The 20,845-nt window shown below is 48.9% G+C and overlaps 1 protein-coding gene across 1 annotated transcript in view; it reads left to right on the plus strand.

Annotated features, from left to right (window-relative positions):
• Positions 1-14,618: 14,618 nt before the first annotated feature.
• The window catches only part of LOC144781993 (cyclin-dependent kinase-like 1), a 306,255-nt gene continuing 300,028 nt past the window's right edge, over positions 14,619-20,845 (plus strand). Inside the window, exons 1-2 of the mRNA XM_078661090.1 lie at positions 14,619-15,736; positions 19,227-19,422. Coding sequence (XP_078517216.1) covers positions 19,255-19,422 — 168 coding nt within the window. The 5' untranslated portion in view covers positions 14,619-15,736; positions 19,227-19,254. The remainder of the gene's footprint in view (positions 15,737-19,226; positions 19,423-20,845) is intronic.

Below are 20,845 nucleotides of genomic sequence, written 5' to 3' on the forward strand. Positions count from 1 at the left end.
AAATCTTGCCTTGCACCGAGGTGGGAAAAACCATGTCAAGTGATTTTAGTTACCACCACAGCTTTAAAATGTGCAGGAGTTCCACATTGGATTCATGCTAGTCACACAAAAAGAGTGACTGAACCTGATGAAATTGAAGCTGAAGGTTGTGCAGCTGAGGGGTCTCAAGATATCGATCCTTAAGTAGCTGAAGAGGAACAACCGAGCACCAGTCAAGATGATTGGATTCCAATAATCGATATACCTGCAGAATATGTAAGAACCAGAAGTCAAACTTACCAAGATAGACAGAGTGATGGTGAGGATGAGAAAGGTTTAGAAGAAGGTACTCAGATCATAGAAATACGAGTCAAAAGTGATTCTGAGGAGGAACAGATAGGGATAGATAAAAATACTCAGATAATCGACACTCCACCAAGAACTCCAGAGTCCGAGGAGGGACAGACAGGTATTAGGGCGAAAGCTCAGGCAGAAGAAAATCAAGAGTTCGAAGAGCCTGAGCAGGACCAGATAGGTGTAGAAAAAGGTGTTCAGGAAGAAGAAGGTGAATCAAAACAAAGTCAAAGTCAAATTCAGCAAATAGCTGAACAAGGCCAGATTAGTAACCAGGCAGAAGAAACAGTAATAAGACCTGGACCTAGTCAGATAGAGAGGGACACAGAAGACTTATTGAAATAGATGTGCCACAACTGAATGAAAATAAGAGAGCATTGGAAGAAGGCCAAAGCATAGTGCCAGCTAAAAGACTCAGAAAAGGAGACAAATGGCCTAGGTTTGTCAAAAGACTGAAACTACGTTTAAAACCCATTAATGAAGAACCTGAACAGGTAAATGAAATATCAAGTCAAGCTGACCAACCTGTGATACAACCAAAAAGAAGAAGTCCACGATTAAAAAGACTGAATAATAGCGTGGAGGGGTGAAATGGATGAGGCCATAATAACAGAGCGGACCGTGTTTAGAAACAGGGGGTGCCCCCAAAAATGGAAGAAAATATGGGGGGCATGGAATAAGTTTAGGGGGAATATATGTGAGCCACCATCAGATACTGAGGATACCACTTCAGATTCCAAATAGGCCCTTGGAAATGCGACGAACAGTGAGAATGTGGACTACAACTATTGAAATGATGTATATTTGTGACTCTATACTAAGTGAAAATGTTTCTTTTGCGAAGGCACTGTGTGAATTCATGATACCTAATGTTGAACGCCATGAAGTAATTTTTTCCAAAATATAAATAAATATGTTCTTTAAAAAGACTGAATAATAAATACAAAGGCCCTGAATGGACCTACATCATGTAGGAAGATTTTGAAAACTTGGAAATATGTGATGAAAGTGATGAAGAATTGATTGCTGATCAAACTGACGATGAAGTGAGACCAACCTGAAATTCTCACAGGGTAAAAAGGCTGTGTAAAAGTTACAAAGAGGGGTTGAATCTCCGAAATGGCTGATCGTACTGTTAATGGAAGACCGAAAAGAAGCTGATTAAAAACATGATGTAGAGTATGTGTATGTAGTATAGCAATAGTATTCATAGTTTGGATAGGACTGACATTAGCTATCCCTTACATAATGAGTAGAGAGATGAAGAATGATATTAATAAGCAACCACTAGTAGATACAGATGAGCTACAGACAAAAGATACACCTGCAAGAATAGATACACAAGAAGAAGCACTTAGCATTAGACAACAAAACGTAGACTTAGAAGCATCAGATGAGGAAAGACTGCATTATACTAGATTTAACTTGCTCCATCAGTGTCAGAGAAGGAAAGAAGGATGGACACATAAAAAGTAGACCAGAAAAAATTGATAAATAAAGTACCAAAGAGAAAGATAGGAGAAAACAGAAAGTGGAAAAGGATGGAGAAATTATTTTATTGTAAAGGAATGAGGACAGGGAAATGGAAAAACAGAGTAGAGAGAGAAGACAAATATGGGACAAATGAGATAAAGGAAAATAAGAAAAATAAATAGAGAGAAGGGAAGTAAATCAGAAAAAATGGCGAAAATTACACACTAGAATGTGAATGAGAAAAGGAAATTACTAAGGGGAAAGCAAATAGAAGAAAGGTCGACATAAAAAAGAAAAAGTGGAAAACAAAGAATGAGAAGCTAGATAGAAAGTGAAAACAAGAGCCAAAGAAGAAAGGAGGACGTCAGGTTTTTGTAACAACCACCAAGAAGTATCAAACGTTAACCTGCATGTATCTGACCACAATAGGAGGACCTGATCTATGATGGCACATGTGCTTTCGTGGTGGGCCCGAGGCAGATGGGATGGAGTATCCCTCTCCGACTGGGGGATTTGGATAGAGTCAAGGAGAACACAGGAGAGCAACATGTGACATAAAATCCACAACGCTGTTTCGCTGGGGTCCTGAAATGGATTGCCCATCAGGCATGCTGAGGGAATTTTATTTCCTTGTGAGCTGCAGAAAGCCCATTACTTACCTTGTTAGATAACTTTGGAGGGGGGGGGGTGATGGAAACAGGAACGAGTATGTGAAATCTGATGTAAATGTGTGTTGCCGCTGGAGACAGGTGACAGAATAAAGGCCCAGGAGAAATAAAGTCGGTGTTATATAGGTTTGGTACGTTGGGAAAAAAAATAATGAAGACACAGAACGGGGGAGCTCGCTAGTCATGGTCCAAATGTGGGCAGGCTGGCCAGGAGACCAGCAGGTGGGAACATAGGTAAGAATGGTGAAGTTGAATTCTAATGGGGGCAGTAGGCCCAAAGGCTGGTAGGTGTCAATTCATAAAGGAATGGTGGTGCATAAAGCAAGTCCGGGAATGGTAGTCTCAGTGGGGGTCTGGCAAATCTCAATTCATGAAGGAATGACCGAGCAGAGGGACAAATGTCAGCCAGCATTGGCCGATATGACCAGAAGGTTTAAAGGTAGTTAGGAAGAAAAGCTGGGGAGACGAGAGGGGAGCATTGGAGCCAAATGGAGTGGATTGGGCTACTTAGAGTGTGGAGGGATTTGCAGTTTATTCAAGGTCATACATTACTAGAGGGAAGGGTAGAAAGATCAAGAATGCAAAATTCAAACTTTATCCTGCTTCTTCAATAAAGCGATATTTTTCACAAGCTGAAATGCTAGTTTGTGTGACCTTCCAATCCCCAAAGCCTCCTTGAGCCTTGTAGGAAGTCTGTACATAAATAATGGAGTGTGCTTTAACACAATTTATTATGAAACACACCAAATACAGATTCAAGCCTAAGGGTTGTTACTAAAAAGTAATATCTCTTTAATCATTACCTTACAGGAAATCAAAAGTAAAAATTAGAAAGAAATAGCACAAGGGTATCTCATGTTTGGTTTGCTATTCTGCTTGTTAGTTGCCTGATGGACTTTCCTCAAGTTCAGCTCTGATATGATTAAACAAATGTATGCTATGCTTTCCATTGAAAGTTTGGATACATGAAGAGTTAAATTGCTGTCCTTTGTGCTGAAAACGTCAACATAGGAATCTCAAGATGGACATATGGGGCTTGAAAGTATGGATCCAGGTTTGGTCAGTCAGGATGGCCTACTTCTAGGCTGTTTTTAACAGCCTACGGTTCAGGGCTACCAGGGACCAAAAACGGGCCTATAGTGCAGGACTGGATATTTGTGGTTGATATTTTCACCTGTTCCTAGTGTATTAGGGATTGTTACTACTGAGTGGTTATGGATACAGGCCTCCTAAAAACGTTGAAGTCCAATATCATTAAAAGTTACCTTCATGGTCAAGAAAAGACTTCCTCTACTGGACCATGGGACCCCGTAGATGCCATTCAATTGGTGTTAGAACCTCGTGGATCCTTAAAAATGTGATATTTTGGGACTGGAAATCACTATCAAGAACTGTCAACGCCCTGGAGGTACAAAGTTTCTTGGACACCTCATTGTTAGATTTAAGGGGCTCCTTGACCTCAACAAAGAGCGGTTAGACCTGGTGACAGTGTCTTGGTATCTCGGGCACACAGCCCACATATCAGGTCTTGGCCATGAATAATTCCTCCTGACCCCTGTAGCTCCTCTGCATTAGATTAAGGAATGGAGAGAGGCACAGACATGGCTGAGGGACACAACAATGATGGGGAAAGGTCCCCGGATATGAAGCCCTGTTTCCATACTGTAGGCCACCCTGGCTATGTCGAAGATGTGATTTACAAAGTGGGATCTGAACATTTCTGCAAGTACCTGAACTGAACGTGGTGACGGGGCCCATGCTAGACACCAAACCGTGATGAGATAAGGGGGCTGTTGGAGGGGCCTGAACTAACAAAGCTTTTTCTTGCTGGTTCAAAAAGTATGTCTGCTTGCCAACGCCACCACTCTAGGGCAACTCGACGTAAATGTAACTATTGTTCATTAAGGAACGCCCAATACTCTTGATGAAGCAGACACAGGAGGCTGCCTTGTGATCCTATGTCAGTCTACTGGTGAACTTTGTTCGATGTTGGGTGCAACCGAAAACAAAAAAGTGAAAGGAGAGAGTAAACCAGAGGTAGACAGAAGATTTATACAGGGTAAGAAAGAATAGCGTAGGAATATTTTCCAAGCCATGAAACCGGGACAGAGCCCTAAAATAAATAAAAGAAACAATTCAATGTATAGTTAAAAGACATTGAAGGTAATCACACCCTAAAACATCAAAAGAAACAAGGGCAGTTGTCTGAAAGAAGGGAGATCGGATAAGAATGGAGAAATAAGAGCGAGAGATTGGGAAGTAAGAAAGGACAGAGAAAGAATGGAGAAAGAGGAGGAGACAAAAGCGATACGGAAAACAGGTTGGACTACGTGTGGGAGAGAGGATTCAGTAAAAGAAGTGCAAAAAGATAATGCAAGCATGAGATTGATGAAGGGAGACACGTTGGTAATTAAAAAGAAAGAATGAATCAAGAAAGAGACACACATTAGACGAGGAACTAGAAAGAAAATAGGGGGGGTTAAATTATAGACTCGGTTTGAAGAGGGGAAAATAAAAGGTAAAAAAGAACGAGAAAGGAAAAATGAGACACAAGTTGAGAGAAGGTGGAGACCAAAAACAAAATAGAGTAATCTAAAAGGGACATGTGTAAGGTGTCCACTCTCCAAGCTGACAGGACCTCTCCAATTACCTCCCCTCTTGTCCTCAAAAACCTCCTTCATTCCAATGACTCCACGCAGTCCTCCCCTCTCCTTCTGCATCACCGCCTCGATCTGCACCCATCTCCCCCTAATTATGTCCTTAATTCCTTTCCTTCTTCCAACGCCAACAAAGACAACTTCCCCCTCACCTCTGATACACCAACTCCCGCTCTCAACCTCCGCCTTTCCCCACCTTTGAACCCTATACCCCAACTCTCCTCCTGAGCCCCCACCTCTCCATGTCTTCCACCACCAATGTCACCCCCTCCTGTTTCCATCGAGCCACCCAACCATCCGTGCTCTGCCCTACTCTCGCTCGAAAACAAGCTAGGCTCTCTTATCACCTCCATCTCCCAGCTGTTAGCTACCATTTCACTGTTAAGCTCCAAGATTTCCTCTTTTCCGTTCACGTCAACTCCTTTGGAAAACTCTCTCCTTCCCACGAGATGCACCTCGCACCCCATAATAACTAAGCATAACTTGTCGTCTGCAAACCTCGGCAACTCACACAAGCCTTTGAACGCCACCCCTCTCCAACCTGCATCTCCTAGTAACCCTACTATCTACACTATTCCGACCATCTCCTCTGTCAGACCCAAGCATCCACCTAAACCCCCCCCGAGCACCCCCGTATAAGAACAATATCTCTATCGCCCTTCAGAGCCCAAGTACCCCCGTCACCAAAACAGTCTTGTCAGAGCTGCGCTGTCTGCTCCATAACTGCAGATCTGCAATCAATCACAAACTTGAAATCTCAGACACCATCACCCTTCACAAAATAGACATGCTCTTCCTCACAGAGACCAGGTTCAACGATACCTCTCACTCTATGTTTGATCTCCTATTACCCACAGGCTATTCTTTACATAGGAATGACAGAATTGAAAAAGTTGGGGGAGGTGTTGCAGTCATCTTTAAAAACGCCCTTCAACTTAAGGCTTTTCTATCAGCTCCTTACGCACTTTTGAATGCCTATCTCTTGAGCTTCAATTACACCATCGCTCACCCCTCAGATTCCATGCAATTTACTGCCCGCCGTGCAGCAGCCCTTTGTTTATGGAGGAATTCACTGACTTCATTAGCGACCAATACTCTCAAAGTGACAATCAGATCTTCGTGGGTGACCTCAATCTCCACTGGGGCTCGTCTCAAGACTCTTCTGTAAATTGGCTGGCCACCTTCCTCTCTACAAACGATCTTATCCAACACTGCACAGAATCAACACACTCTAAGGGATCAATCCTGGACCTTGTGATTTCTAAAGCAGGCATGCTTTATATCGCTACCCCCATTCATGTAGACTGGTCTGACCACCTCCTCATCCTATTCTCTCTTCACCTATCACATTCTATAACTCTTGGCCAACCTAAGAGGGCTACCTCCTGGTTCCGTGACACTAAAAACATTGACATTGGTTCCTTCTGTGAATCAGCTTTGCTATCACTTCCAAGGCTAGACCCGAACCTAGATGTTGACGAACTCACCTCCCAATGCCTCACAGTCCTTGCAGTCGAAATCAATAACGTCGCTCCTCTCCAAAGCAAAAAAAAAAGGCCCACTCCCTCAGCACCTTGGTTCAACAAATCCCTCTATGAAGAAAGGAAGCATCTTAGATTCCTGGAGAAACAATGGAGGCATGTGCCCTCCATTGATAACTTGGCCAGGCTTCGCTCAGCAAGATCCAAGTACCACAAGCACATCTCCCTTGGAAAAGTTAAAACACTAAGAAAGCACAAACAGCAGACCAAGGTCAAGCACATTAGTTCTGTGTCTTCCAAATATCAGGTGGTGCAGTCACTTCCAACATCCGCTGTTTAAGGATGTCTAAATTAATCCGGTATACAAAAACAAAAGGGAAGGTGCACTCCAATGAAGTCAATATAGCGAAAGGTATTTTAAAAGTCTCTTCTTTATTCAACATCAAAGTTTTCAATCGTCAAAGGCACAGCCAACACGTTTTGTTCCCCTTGTGCCACGGGAACTTCGTCAGGGCAAAACAGTATATTTAGTGTGAAGCCAAACGTCACGTTTATAGGAAAATAATCTATTCTGGTAGTGAGCGTCCCAATAATGCAGAAGAGATAAGCGCCAAAATTGCTCGCTGATCTGTTGCGATGAACGGTGATTGCGAAAGTCGAAATAAGGACCTTGATGAATAAAAACTGCACACCCAGGAAAGGAATAAGGAGTTATATTTTCTCTGCAGAAAAAGTACCTCGCTTCAAATCAGGCGAGGTTCCAACAACAAATAAGTTGGGGGCCGTTCCCAGAGTGAAACCTCCAATACGTGCAGAAATCAATAATAAACACAGACTTATTCCCAATCACCGTTCATCGCAACAGATCAGCGAGCAATTTTGGCGCTTATCTGTTCTGCATTATTGGGACGCTCACTACCAGAATAGATTATTTTCCTATAAGCGTGACGTTTGGCTTCACACTAAATATACTGTTTTGCCCTGAGAAACGTTCCCGTGGCACAAGGGGAACGAAACGCGTTGGCTGTGCCTTTGACGATTGAAAACTTTGATGTTGAATAAAGAAGAGACTTTTAAAATACCTTTCGCTATATTGACTTCATTGGAGTGCACCTTCCCTTTTGTTTTTGTATTCCTTGGGAAAGTGTCGCACTTCAAAACCCTCCTTGACTGAGCCAAAAATACTCCAAAAAAGCTATTTGATCTCATCAAGAATCCCAACTGCTCTCCCCAACCTCCAAGCTGGAGAATTCTACAAAGAAAGCAGCGGATTTCGCTATATTCTTTGACGAAAAAGTGAAATCACTGGTGGACCAGGTCGCTCATCCTACCCCTCCGGAGGAGCGCAAATCCTTAGCCATTTGGCAGAACTTTGACCCCATCTCTGAAGATGCCCTACTCAACTGCATCCACGAAATAAAGCCCTCCAACCATTCCCTGGACTCCATCCCTAGTGCCATTGCCTTTGACTTCTATACCCATTCTCCTTCATCCAAAACTGCAGCACTGAAACAGCCCTGCTGCAAGTGATTGATGACGCGCTGCGGATACTCGACTCGGGGTGGTCTTGTCTTCTAATTCTTCTTGACCTTTCTGCAGCCTTTAACACTGTCAATCAAAACACCCTCCTCAACACCCTCCAAAAGAGAATGGGCATGGAGGCACTGTGCTTAAATGGTTTGCTTCCTTCCGCTCCGATAGATCCCAAATGACCTAGTTCTAGGACACCCCCGCGCCGCACGGCCACCAGCTGCTGCAGGTGCTTCCCCGCTCTGTGCCTTGCTGCCCCGGATCCGCCGCGTGACCACGCCCCCTGCCACCGAGCGGCGTGGTCTGCGCTAGCTTGTATTCCTGTCCCTGTGGTTGTCATTGGATTGTATTGAGCTGTTGTAACTTGTTCCTGTATTGTTCCTTTCCCCCAGTTATGCCTGTTTTTCCTCCGTTTTTTTGCCGTCCCCGTCTCATCCCTCCCCGCTCCCCGCTTCCCGCCATCTCCGCTAGCCCCGCCCCTTTCTTTGTGTACCCTCCCCGCTCCCGCCTCCCAGCTGCTCCCCCCCCCGCGCACTTGGCCATATATGGCGACCGTGCGACGCAGGTGAGTGTGACCTAGTTCTAGGACACCCCCGCGCCGCACGGCCACCAGCTGCTGCAGGTGCTTCCCCGCTCTGTGCCTTGCTGCCCCGGATCCGCAGCGTGACCACGCCCCCTGCCACCGAGCGGCGTGGTCTGCGCTAGCTTGTATTCCTGTCCCTGTGGTTGTCATTGGATTGTATTGAGTTGTTGTAACTTGTTCCTGTATTGTTCCTTTCCCCCAGTTGTGCCTGTTTTTCCTCCGTTTTTTTGCCGTCCCCGTCTCATCCCTCCCCGCTCCCCGCTTCCCGCCATCTCCGCTAGCCCCGCCCCTTTCTTTGTGTACCCTCCCCGCTCCCGCCTCCCAGCTGCTCCGCCCCCCCGCGCACTTGGCCATATATGGCGACTGTGCGACGCAGGTGAGTGTGACCTAGTTCTAGGACACCCCCGCGCCGCACGGCCACCAGCTGCTGCAGGTGCTTCCCCGCTCTGTGCCTTGCTGCCCCGGATCCGCCGCGTGACCACGCCCCCTGCCACCGAGCGGCGTGGTCTGCGCTAGCTTGTATTCCTGTCCCTGTGGTTGTCATTGGATTGTATTGAGTTGTTGTAACTTGTTCCTGTATTGTTCCTTTCCCCCAGTTGTGCCTGTTTTTTCTCCGTTTTTTTGCCGTCCCCGTCTCATCCCTCCCCGCACCCCGCTTCCCGCCATCTCCGCTAGCCCCGCCCCTTTCTTTGTGTACCCTCCCCGCTCCCGCCTCCCAGCTGCTCCGCCCCCCTCGCGCACTTCGCCATATATGGCGACCGTGCGAACGCGCAGCGGTCACGCGCAGCGGGTGCGCCGATTGTGCGCCAAAGGCGCGCCAAAGGTAAGCCCGTCTACGCCCGTCCGCGCCTGGACCGCGCCCAGTGCCAGAACCCCTGGCCCTCGGACACCCCGGCCGACCCGCCTGACGTACACCGCCGCCAACCTCATCGCACTCAACGCCGGTCGACTCCCAGGATGCCACCAAGCCACACCACGACGCACCCACGGACCCTTCAGCTGCCACGCCTGCAAGTTCACCTGCATCCGGACCGGCCCAGCACCAGCACCTGCCAAGCCGAACACCAGCAACAACCACCTCAAGTGCATCCTGCTCAACACCCGCTCCGTCCACAGACACGCCATCGAACTCTGGAACCTCCTAGACGCCACAGCCCCTGACGTTGCCTTCATCACGGAGACCTGGATGAACGCCTCTTCAGCGCCCGACATCGCCATCGCCATCCCAGAGGGCTACAAGATCACCCGGAGGGACCGCACCGCCAACCAGATGGGAGGAGACATCGCCATCATCCACAGGAACACCATCCGAATCACGACTAGCACCGACAATACCCTAACCACCGCCGAACACCTGCACTTCCAGATCCACACCGACCCGAAGACCACCCTCAGAGGCACCCTGATCTACCGACCCCCGGGACCACGCACTCAATTCAGCGAGGACATCGCCGACTTCGTCAGCCCACATGCCCTCCCCTCCGCTGACTACATCCTCCTGGGGGACCTCAACTTCCACCTGGAGAACAACAACGACCGCAACACCAGCACCCTGCTCGACAACCTCGCCAACCTTGGACTCAAGCAACTGTTGAGCACCCCCACCCACCTCGCCGGACACACTCTCGACGCCGTCTTCTCATCCAGCAAAGACATCGCTTTCAGCCACGCCACAGAACTCCACTGGACGGACCACAGCTGCGTCCACTTCACCTTCAGAAGAACAACGATCCACCACCACCAGCAACAGGTTGCTAGAAGAAGCTGGAACAAGATCACAGCTGACCAGCTCACCGCTTCCCTGAGCCATCACCCTCCTGCCAGCTCAGCGAACCCCAGCCAGGCCGCCGACAACCTCACGAAGTGGATCAGCAACTGCGCGGACGAACTCGCCCCTCTGAGGACCCCGCCCAGCAGACCCGGCAGCAAGAGAGGCCCATGGTTCACCGACGAACTCAAGAGCTCCAAGAAGAACTGCCGAGCCCTCGAGAAAGTCTGGAGAAAGGAACCTACGCCGGACAACAGGGCCACCCTCAAGCTCGCCACCCGGAAGAACCACCAACTGATCCGCGTCGCCAAGAAAACGGCTTTCAAGAACAGACTGGACAACAACGCACACAACTGCAAGGAACTCTTCAACATCGTGAAAGAGCTCTCCAACCCCAACGCCGGAAACAACGACATCACCCCTTCGCAAGACCTCTGCAACTCCCTCGCCTCCTACTTCCACAACAAGATCGCGGACATACACAACAGCTTCAGCACCCGACCGACGCACGCCACAACCACAGCAACGCCGCCCACCACCACCCTCCAAGCCTGGACTCCGATCAGCACCGAAGACACCGTCCGCATGATGAACTCCGTCCATTCCGGATCTCCGACCGACCCCTGCCCTCACCACGTCTTCAACAAGGCCGACGCTGTCATCGCACCCCACCTGCGGGCATTATCAACACCTCCTTCGACACCGCCACCTTCCCCGAGAGCTGGAAGCACGCCGAACTCAGCGCTCTACTCAAGAAACCTACAGCAGACCCCACCGAACTCAAGAACTACCGCCCCATCTCGCTACTCCCGTTTCCATCCAAAGTCATCGAGAAGATCGTCAACAAACAGCTGGCCACCTTCCTCGAGACGAACGGATCCCTCGACCCCTCACAGTCCGGTTTCCGAGCCAACCACAGCACCGAGACCGCCCTCATCGCTGCCACCGATGACATCCGAGTCTTGATGGAAAACGGAGAAACAGCGGCCCTCATCCTCCTAGACCTCTCCGCGGCTTTCGACACTGTCTGCCACCGCACCCTAGCGCAACGCCTCAGCAACGTCGGAATCCAGGATAAGGCACTGGAATGGATCGTCTCCTTCCTCGACGGAAGAACACAGAGAGTCCGCCTACCACCGTACAAGTCAGAGGCCACCGAAGTCATCTGCGGCGTCCCTCAAGGATCCTCACTGAGCCCGACCCTCTTCAACATCTACATGAGCCCCCTCGCGGCCATCGCACGCCAACACAACCTCAACATAATCTCCTACGCCGACGACACCCAGCTGATCCTCTCCCTGACCAACGACCCCGCCGCCGCCAGAGCCAACCTGCACGAAGGGATGAAAGAGGTAGCCGAGTGGATGACGACCAGCCGCCTGAAACTGAACTCAAACAAGACGGAGGTCCTCATCCTGGGCTCCTCGCCCTCCGCCTGGGACGACTCCTGGTGGCCCCCCGCCCTGGGCACCGCACCCAAACCAACGAACCACGCGCGCAACCTGGGCTTCATCCTGGACTCCTCCCTCTCCATGACCAGGCAAGTCAACGCCGTCTCATCGTCGTGCTTCAACATCCTGCGCATGCTTCGGAAGATCTTCTGGTGGATCCCCACGGAGACGAGGAAGTCCGTCACACAGGCCCTCGTCACCAGCCGACTGGTCTACGGCAACGCCCTCTACGCCGGAACCACCGCCAAGCTCCAGAAGAGACTCCAGCGGATCCAGAACGCCTCAGCCAGACTCATCCTCGACATCCCACGAAACAACCACATCTCCGGACACCTGAGAGACCTGCACTGGCTCCCCGTCAACAAAAGAATCACCTTCCGGCTCCTCACCCACGCACACAAAGCCCTACACGACCAAGGCCCGAGCTACCTCAACGACCGAATCAACTTCTACGCTCCCAAACGCCACCTCCGATCAGCCAGCCACGCCCTCGCCGCCGTCCCACGCATCCGCAGAGCGACAACAGGAGGAAGGTCCTTCTCTTACCTGGCCGCCAAGACCTGGAACTCCCTCCCGGCCAACCTACGCCTGACCCAAGACCACCTCTCCTTCAGGAAGAAGCTCAAGACCTGGCTGTTCGAGCAGTAACGGCACCCCCCCCCCCCTCAAGCGCCTTGAGACCCGACGGGTAGGTAGTGCGCTATATAAATGTACTTGATTGATTGATTGAAATGATCAAAATAGCGAACAGTCTTTCATCTCCTTTGGCAGTAGGTCAAGGTGTTCCTCAAGGCTCTATACTTGCACCCACATTGTTCAATCTCTACTTAGAACCACTGGGAAATCTCCTTAGTAAATCCGGGATCCACAATCATCTCTATGCAGATGACACTCAAATCTACCTCAAGGTTGCCTCCACGCACGATCTCTCCATCCTAAGCTCTACTCGACTCCATTCAAAACTGGATGTCAACTCATCAACTGATTCTGAATCCCTCCAAAACTGAATTCCTCCTCCTCTCCTCCTTGCTTTCCCCTCCTCCGGCTCAATCATGGATGGATCAGATGATTCTACTTAACAGTAAACCCATCATTGTCGACAGCGCAAAATCCGTTGGTGTCATACTCGACAAAAAACTCAATCTAATCTCACACATCAATTCCATTGCAAAGTCTGCTCGATACCAACTGCGCCTTCTTTGGGGAATTCGACGCTTCTTCCCGGAGCAACACCTTAAAACACTGGTCCAATCGCTGGTCCTCGCCAGACTTGACTACTGCAACTCTCTTCTCACTGGCCTCCCCAAATCCCATCTGCGCCCCCTTAAATCTGTTCTCCATTCAGCAGCTTGTTTCATTTTTGGAGCCAAAAGAAGCGACCACATCACACCCATGTTAACCACCCTCCGCTGGCTTCCCATCGAGGCAAGATCTATCTACAAGACTGCCTGTATCACCCACAAAGCTTTGCATTCTTCCTCTCCTCGCGACCTGGCGAATAAACTGAAACTCTCTGGAGGCTCTAACCATCACGTAATGTGGAAAATGTACTGCTCGTACCTCCAACTTTCATGAAGGAAAGATCGATGGCCCAATCCTTTTCAGGCAACGCGGTGAGAATCTGGAACTGACTTCCGCCTCAGCTCCGGACCACCAGCTCCTCCCAGGCCTTCAAAACTGACCTCAAGGTTCTCCTCCTTCAAAGACACTTCCAAATGTAATTTACGCCCTCTCTATTACCTGAAAGAATACCTTCCATTACAGAAAATTCTATTCTCCATGACTATGGAAGTTCCTTCCCAGTGTGTTCTTGTGGTCTGAGTATCTGCCAAGTATTGAAGCATTATCCTACTACCTGCGTTTGATACTCTTTTGTAGCTTGCACACGTCACTTTTCTCTTGTAACACACTGTTCTTGTGTTGGAGTGTCCTCCATTTACTGTAGTATTGTACCGCTACTTATACTTTGTATACCTTTGTAACCTGCACACATGTCACTTTTTCCTCCTATAATGTACCGTTTGCTACCTCTTGTATATTGTTTGCTCACATTTGTCACTTTTGCCTCATGTAACTTAATGTTTGCTGTTGTAATTTGTTCACTTGTAAGTTTCTCCTCATGTACCATTACTGTTCCTTTTTTGAAGCGCTCTGACACCTTCGGGTAAAGTCCGCGCTATATAAAAAAAAGCATTAATAAAATAATAAAATAAATAAATAATAATAAACAGAGGTGCAGCCGAGAGAGATAACGAGGGTGAGAGAGGAGATGCCTGGCTTTGGGGGCAGGATATAAAGTGACAGGGAGGAGGGGCTGACTGGAAGGTAGGAGAGAGAGGGGGCACTGGGTTGGGCGTTGGGTACAGAAAGAATAGGAAAGTAGCGTAAAGAGGGCATGACCTATGAGTGAACTCCTTAGCAAACAATTGACGAGAGGGGAAGGAAGAAAACAGGGTTGGGTGGGGAGGGGGGTCTGGCTTCCGAGACGGGAGAGACTCCTCCACTTGAAGGGGTGACTTCAAGGCCGCGGTGGGGGTCAGAGCATCAGAACGGGAGGACTCCGTGTTATCAGGCGCAGTGAGGAGGGGGCGGGGCACGGAGAAGTGTGAGAAGGGATAAACAGAGGGGCGGGGCCAGAAAGGGAGGGAGTTCAGCTGCCGAGGGAAGCCGAGATGAGAGATCCTGGCACCGGAGAGGGGAGCCCAGGGCTGCGGAGGCGGGCTGTGGAACTACACGAGCAGGCGGCGGGAAGGTGGGAGGCCGAGGACGCGCCAGACACTGAGCAGAGGGAGGGGAGCCACCCCCGACGGAGCTGGAGAGAGACTTGCGCGAAAGTGACACAGAGAGGAAGCAGTTCATTAAGAAGATCCCGCTGCAGAAGAGCCGACATTAGGGGAAAGTGGAGCGAAATAAATGATCACTGCCAGCCTGGCACCACAGAGAAGCTGAGGCAGAAAGCACCTGGACAGCATGGGCAGGGGCTGGGGGAGTCGTTGGAAGATCCCTGACCACCTGCAACGCCAGAGACAGGCAGACCCCTGGGATCTGGACAAGAGGGAAGAAGGGTCGACTATGTGAGCCTGGAATCCATTGAGTCAGGTGGCCAAGAGTAAGCAAAGTGAGGCAGACCGGTGCCAATCCTGATAAATCAAGAATAATCCAAGGACTAGTTGAAAGTGAAGAGGGTCTGACCCTCTACCCCTAGAACGGAGGAAACCAGGGACTGAGCTCCGAGGTGAGATCTGTGATCAGCTGCAGTCCCCGCAAGTAGAAGGTCACGGAGCAGACACACGAGGGGACAGCCGCAGCCCCGTGGTCAATGATCTCTCCCCGGGTGTAACCCTGTAGCTGACAAAATCAGGGAGACTTAGCCCAGGGACGAAGTTGCACGTGCACCTGGTACCCATGGATGAGGAGCTCAAGCACCAGACACATTAAGTAAAAGTCCTGAAAAATATATTTGCACCCAGCTAGATCCTTCACCATTGAGGCCAAAGTCTGTCCCATGGGTTGAAAGCACAGACATGTTCCACCTGGGGCTTCATGGTGGAGCAGCCCAAGGACCCTACCTATGAAGTCAAACCAGAGACAGGAGTATCTCAGCCTAACTGAACCCCGGCACTGAAGACGCCAAGGTCAGGGCGCCTAAGCTGAATGTCCACGGCTGAAGAACTCTGCCCGGCTGAAACCCAAGCGCTAAAGAGGCAAAGGAGCCTGAAGTGAAAGCTTGGCGAGGAATATAAAGCACCAGCTGGAAATCCAGAGAAAGGGACAGGACATCAGAGGTTCAAGGTGAGAGTTTCAAGATGAAAATCTGTGTGACCTCCATTCCTCAGTGATTAGCAGACCAGGCGCTGAGAGGATGATGAGGGCGTCCAGAGTATAGTGCTTCATTTGTACCAGTAGTGGCAGGTGGTGAGTTCCAACACTCACTTTTAGAGACAGGGACGTATTTTTCATCACCAGACTTTGACCTAGAGCAAGACAGATAAAGGCAGAAAAGGGGAGAAAGGAGGAAGCGAAAGATGGGGAGACAGCGCCCATGGGGCAAAGGATGAGACTCTGCAAGAGTGAGATAAATCAGTTTCTCTTCACTGTGCAATCAATGTTTGATTGTGAAGTAAAGAGAAACTTGAGTACAGGAAAATATATTTGTACCATATTAGAACCTCTAGAAGACCCGTTCTACCCCCAAAACTCTAGGAAGTTGGAGGCTGGAGTGCAAAAGGGGGTATAAACAGGGCTTTAAGTGGGCCGGGTCCTGCCGGCGCTGGGCACTGTCAGTTCTTAAAAGCAGTGCTGAGACAGGTCCCTATCGGGCTCTCCATTTTTGCCCTCACCCTCAGGGTGAAAAACATCTTAACTCTGCAGCAGTACCACACTTCACTGCCTTTGATGTAACTTCAAAGAGACTCGTTTTAGTTCTTTCAGTCTCATCATTTCAGAACCGAAGCATTTTCAATATTATATACAACAAAGCTATAGTTGGTGCTTATTTATCTTATACAGCTAACAACCATTGACAAAGCCAATAGTCCTGGCTTGTTGTCGGTATAATGTTAATTGTTGTATCATACATCTGAATGCAATGACAGAAAAAGCAAAATACCAGTCGGGCGGCACACTATGCTAAGCACAGATTTTAAGTTGACATGTTTTTAAGACACACCCTTAATTACATCGGCCACGCCCCTTTGAGACAGACCCCCCCTTCAGTTTTTTCATCCCACTTAAAGCCCTGGGTATAAGGGAGTGAAAGGTATGTGGGTGAAGACACAAAGAGAGAACTGTGATATTCTAAAAACCAGGAAACGTCCAGCCAGTTTGGGTGGGGTATGAGTTGAGAACCATTACAGGAAGATCTGGGCTGCCTGGCATCTCACACGCAAGGAGGTTAGTCACTTTGGAAGACAGGAGAAAACCCCAGTGATACACATCCATTTGCAAAGAGTCTGTGGTCTAGAGTAGAGAGGAGGTGAGTGCTCGTAGGAGACAAACTCTCACGTGAGAACCACAAAAGCAAGGGAGCCAGGCACTTTCTTTCTCTTTATCTCACTCTTGCATGTTCTCTTTTTTCTTCTCTCACTTGCCGCATGGTCACAGTTTCCCCATCTTTCTCTTCCTCAGTACTCCCGTTCTGCTTTTATCTTTCTTGCTCTGGGTCAAAGTCTGATGAAAAATTAGCCTAGTCCTCAAAAATGAGTGTTGAAACCCAACACCTGCAACCACTGGCACAAATTAAGCACTGGGTGAGGAACTTAATGGAATCACCTAGAAATGAAGGAATTGTTGAATGTCTTGAAATGAGTCCAGTGCAGTATCACCATGCACGATGAGTTCACAAGGGGGAGGTTATCCTGTACTGGTAAACAGGATAATGGAAGGCATCCACCAGGTGATGTGCGTGATTCCACTGATTTTCAGAAGACATGACAGTCTCTGGCTAGAAATCTCCCTGGTCCAAATCCCGTTGGCGTTGTTGTACTCCGGATTCATGGTGCATGTGCATTTGGTCGCTTCAAAGTGAATTTCTAAAATCTTCCTCAAACCTTCTACGCTTATCTCCCTGAAATGAATGTAGAAAATGGAAAAAAGGCATTTTTTGCACCAAGTTAGTGTCGGACACACTTTCTCGTGCACTCCGCCCTAAAATGCCATATGAGTGAGTACGCCACATATCTCACTCAGTAAATCACCAGCAGTGAGTAAGCTGCAGTGTAGAGTTCTGCACCAAGTAATGTTTCCCATGCTCAAACTGTGCAGAGCTGTGTACAGATGCAGCACCGAGTGAATGAAAATGTTAATGGGTGAGTGAAATCATAGCATAAAAAAACAAATGTACAGCACTAAGGGTCCGTGCAGCACCAGAACGTGTCCGACCACCCCCGCCCTGGCTACTTTCCTTCTCACCCTCTTTCGCAATCTCTCGTTTCTCCTATCAGGAAACTCTTGAAAAAACTATGGGGCATATTACCAAGGGCCCTTATCGCCGCTTTAGCGGGACTTTTTCCCGCTACAGCGGCGATAATTTGATCGCACTATAACCAAGCTGTCGCTAACACCAGTTAGCGACAGCTAATAGGCGATAGCGGGCATTTAGGGGCCCACTTTGCATGTCAGCGATAATTATCGCTAATGACATGCAAAGTGGGCGTGCCAAGATGTTAGAGACTGAAAACAGTCGCTAACATTGCTATCTCCTATTACCTACAAAGGCGTAGTTTTGGAAATATTCGCGCTAAGCGCGAATATCTCCAAAAGCTAACACCTGCCCAGAGCAGTTCTTAGCCATGTTATCCAATGGGAGGTGGATAACATGGCTAAGAGCATTGTCACGATAATGTGTGAATATCGCTGTATTTCCAGCGATATTCACGCATTTCGAATGATTTTTATCGTTTCTGAGATAAACCTTGTGGATAGCAAGGTATCTCAGCGATAAAAATTGTCGTAGCGCGGCGATAAAATTATTCCCGCTAGCCCTGCTTAGCGAAAAATATCGCTATTGCTAGGTAATATGCCCCTATGTTCTAGACTGTTATCTTAAAATTGAGTTGCGTTACGGTTAGGGGCATTTCATCGCAAAACTTCAGCTGGATGACCTACCCACCCCCATTCAACATTCTACCTTGGCTTTCTTCATTTCTTACCAATGTTTCTATACTTGAGCGCTACAAACTAAAAATATACATTTTGTTTCCATTCGTATCCCTCTCTTTTCATGAATATCTACAAATCTCTCTGGCACACAGTCAGATTCTTTCTTTCTTGCCCAACTGCTCGCCTGCTATGCCCCTATTTTTCAGTTTCTATTTTCGTTTCTTTTTCTCTCCAGTGCATCTCCCTCTGTTATTGCCCCTTTCTTCTCTTGCTCTCTCTCCCCCTCCCTACATGCCCTCTCTCCTATGCCATCATCTCGTTTGCCTCCCTTTGTTCCTTTCCCTAATTTTCCCTTGACCTTGCTTTCACTCACCCCTTTCTCCGTTACACGGCTCCTATTCCCATTTAACTCCAGCCAGTTTTCTTCTCTCTCTCTCTCTTTCCCCTCCTCTCTCCTTTACTCCGTCTCTCCATCTCTCTACCATTGTCCCTTCTCTTTCCTTTACCCAGTTTTCTCTCTCCTCTCCACCTTTCGCGCCCTCTCTCCTTCCTCTCTGTTCCATTGGCCGCCCTCTTTACTCCCCTTTCTCTCCTTCCCTCACATGCCTTCCTTTCCTCCCCTCCCCAGGCCGCCACCTCTCGCTCCGTCCTTCACTCTCTCCGTGCTGCTCTCTGTCCGCAGGTCCCCCTGCAGCTGCCGGGAGTGCGGCATGGACAAGTTCGAGCGCCTCGGGAAGATCGGGGAGGGCTCCTACGGCGTGGTCTTCAAGTGCCGCAACAAGGACAACGGGCAGATCGTGGCCATCAAGAAGTTCGTGGAGTCGGAGGACGACCCCGTGATCAGGAAGATCGCCCTGCGCGAGATCCGCATGCTGAAGGTAGAGGCTGGGGGCGGGAAGTGGGTGGCGCTGGGGGGGGGTAGAGAGGGGAGGGGGGACACATCAGTGTGAACAGCTGGGGTGGGCCTTGGCGAGAGGACTGCTTCGGATGCTAGGTCTGGTGTAAGGGCTTTGCTCCATGGCTAGTGGTCGGACCCAGTGCTTTAAATGGGCAGGTGCTATCAGGTACCCAGTCCCTGCATTTGTTTAATTTGGAAGGGATAGTACCGGCACTTCTCAGCACTGCTCCAATCGAAGTGCATTACTAAAACGATGAGAATTGTGATGCTGTGCACAAATGGGGCAGGGTGAGTGAGTGCGGGGCGTGGTCAAATGCATGGCTAAAAAAATAAAACATTCTGTAACTTTTTCCGTCTTTTTCACCTTCAGGTAACTACATATAAAATAAGGCACAGCTTAAATGAAAAATAAGATAAGTTAAGATAATCAGTGGGAAATGCACTATTGTACATTATGTGTTAGATGATGCACTGCAGAGGTTTGTGTCTGTAACCAGAGAGCCACAGAATCGAATCCCGATTGGTGCAGTGGAGAACAGGGACTTGTGTATGTTTAGTGCTAGAGGTTCCAGTCTGTGACAGAAAGCACTGTGACTATGTAAGTTATTATTTTGAACTTGCATTGTACACAGTATAAGATGGGCTGCTACAAAATGCGCTAAAAGGTTTAAGATAAAAAGTGATTCCAAAATGTAGATTTTAGTAATACCCAGAACGCTCCTTTAACCCCTTGGCCGCGGCGGTAATTCCGCCGCGGCGCTGGGGGGGAGGGGGGCCGCGCGGCGCCGCCATGCTCGTGATGGAACCACTCCGTCACGAGCCACGGGCGCGCTGTACTTGTGACGGAGTGGTTCCGTCACGGCCCCACCCGCTCATTAAAACTGCCGCGCAGGCGCGGAATTGCTGCAGCGTGGGTGGGGCGGCTGCGCCGTGACGGAACCACTCCGTCACCAGCACAGCGCGTCCGTGGCTCGTGACGGAGTGGTTTCGTCACAAGCACGGAAGGGGTTAAAAATACACACATCACAGCCCAGCTGGTAACTCCCCTGCAATGACATTCAATAAGAATACATTTGTTTTATCAGGAAGCTTCATGTGACTCCATCAAGCAAAGCAATACCGGCTCGCAAGCACCTTTTACATTCATAGATTAATCAGTTGTGCATATTTACATTTATTTCAGGCAAGCAGGCACCCCGCCGAGAAGGCTTGTTTAGCTGTCTGCCCCTCCCTTGTTTTCACAGCACAGGAGACTCCCTTTTGTTTCAGCTTAAGCATTTCAACACTTGGAATTAACCGTCCATGGACGATTGGCTTTTCACAAAAAGTAGGATTTTTTTCTCCTTTAATTAAAACAGTATGGGCACGTCGTGCCCTTCAGATCCCGCCCACTTCAACCTCTG

This window comes from Lissotriton helveticus, chromosome 9 (genome assembly GCF_964261635.1).
Source record: "Lissotriton helveticus chromosome 9, aLisHel1.1, whole genome shotgun sequence".
NCBI lineage: Eukaryota > Metazoa > Chordata > Amphibia > Caudata > Salamandridae > Lissotriton > Lissotriton helveticus.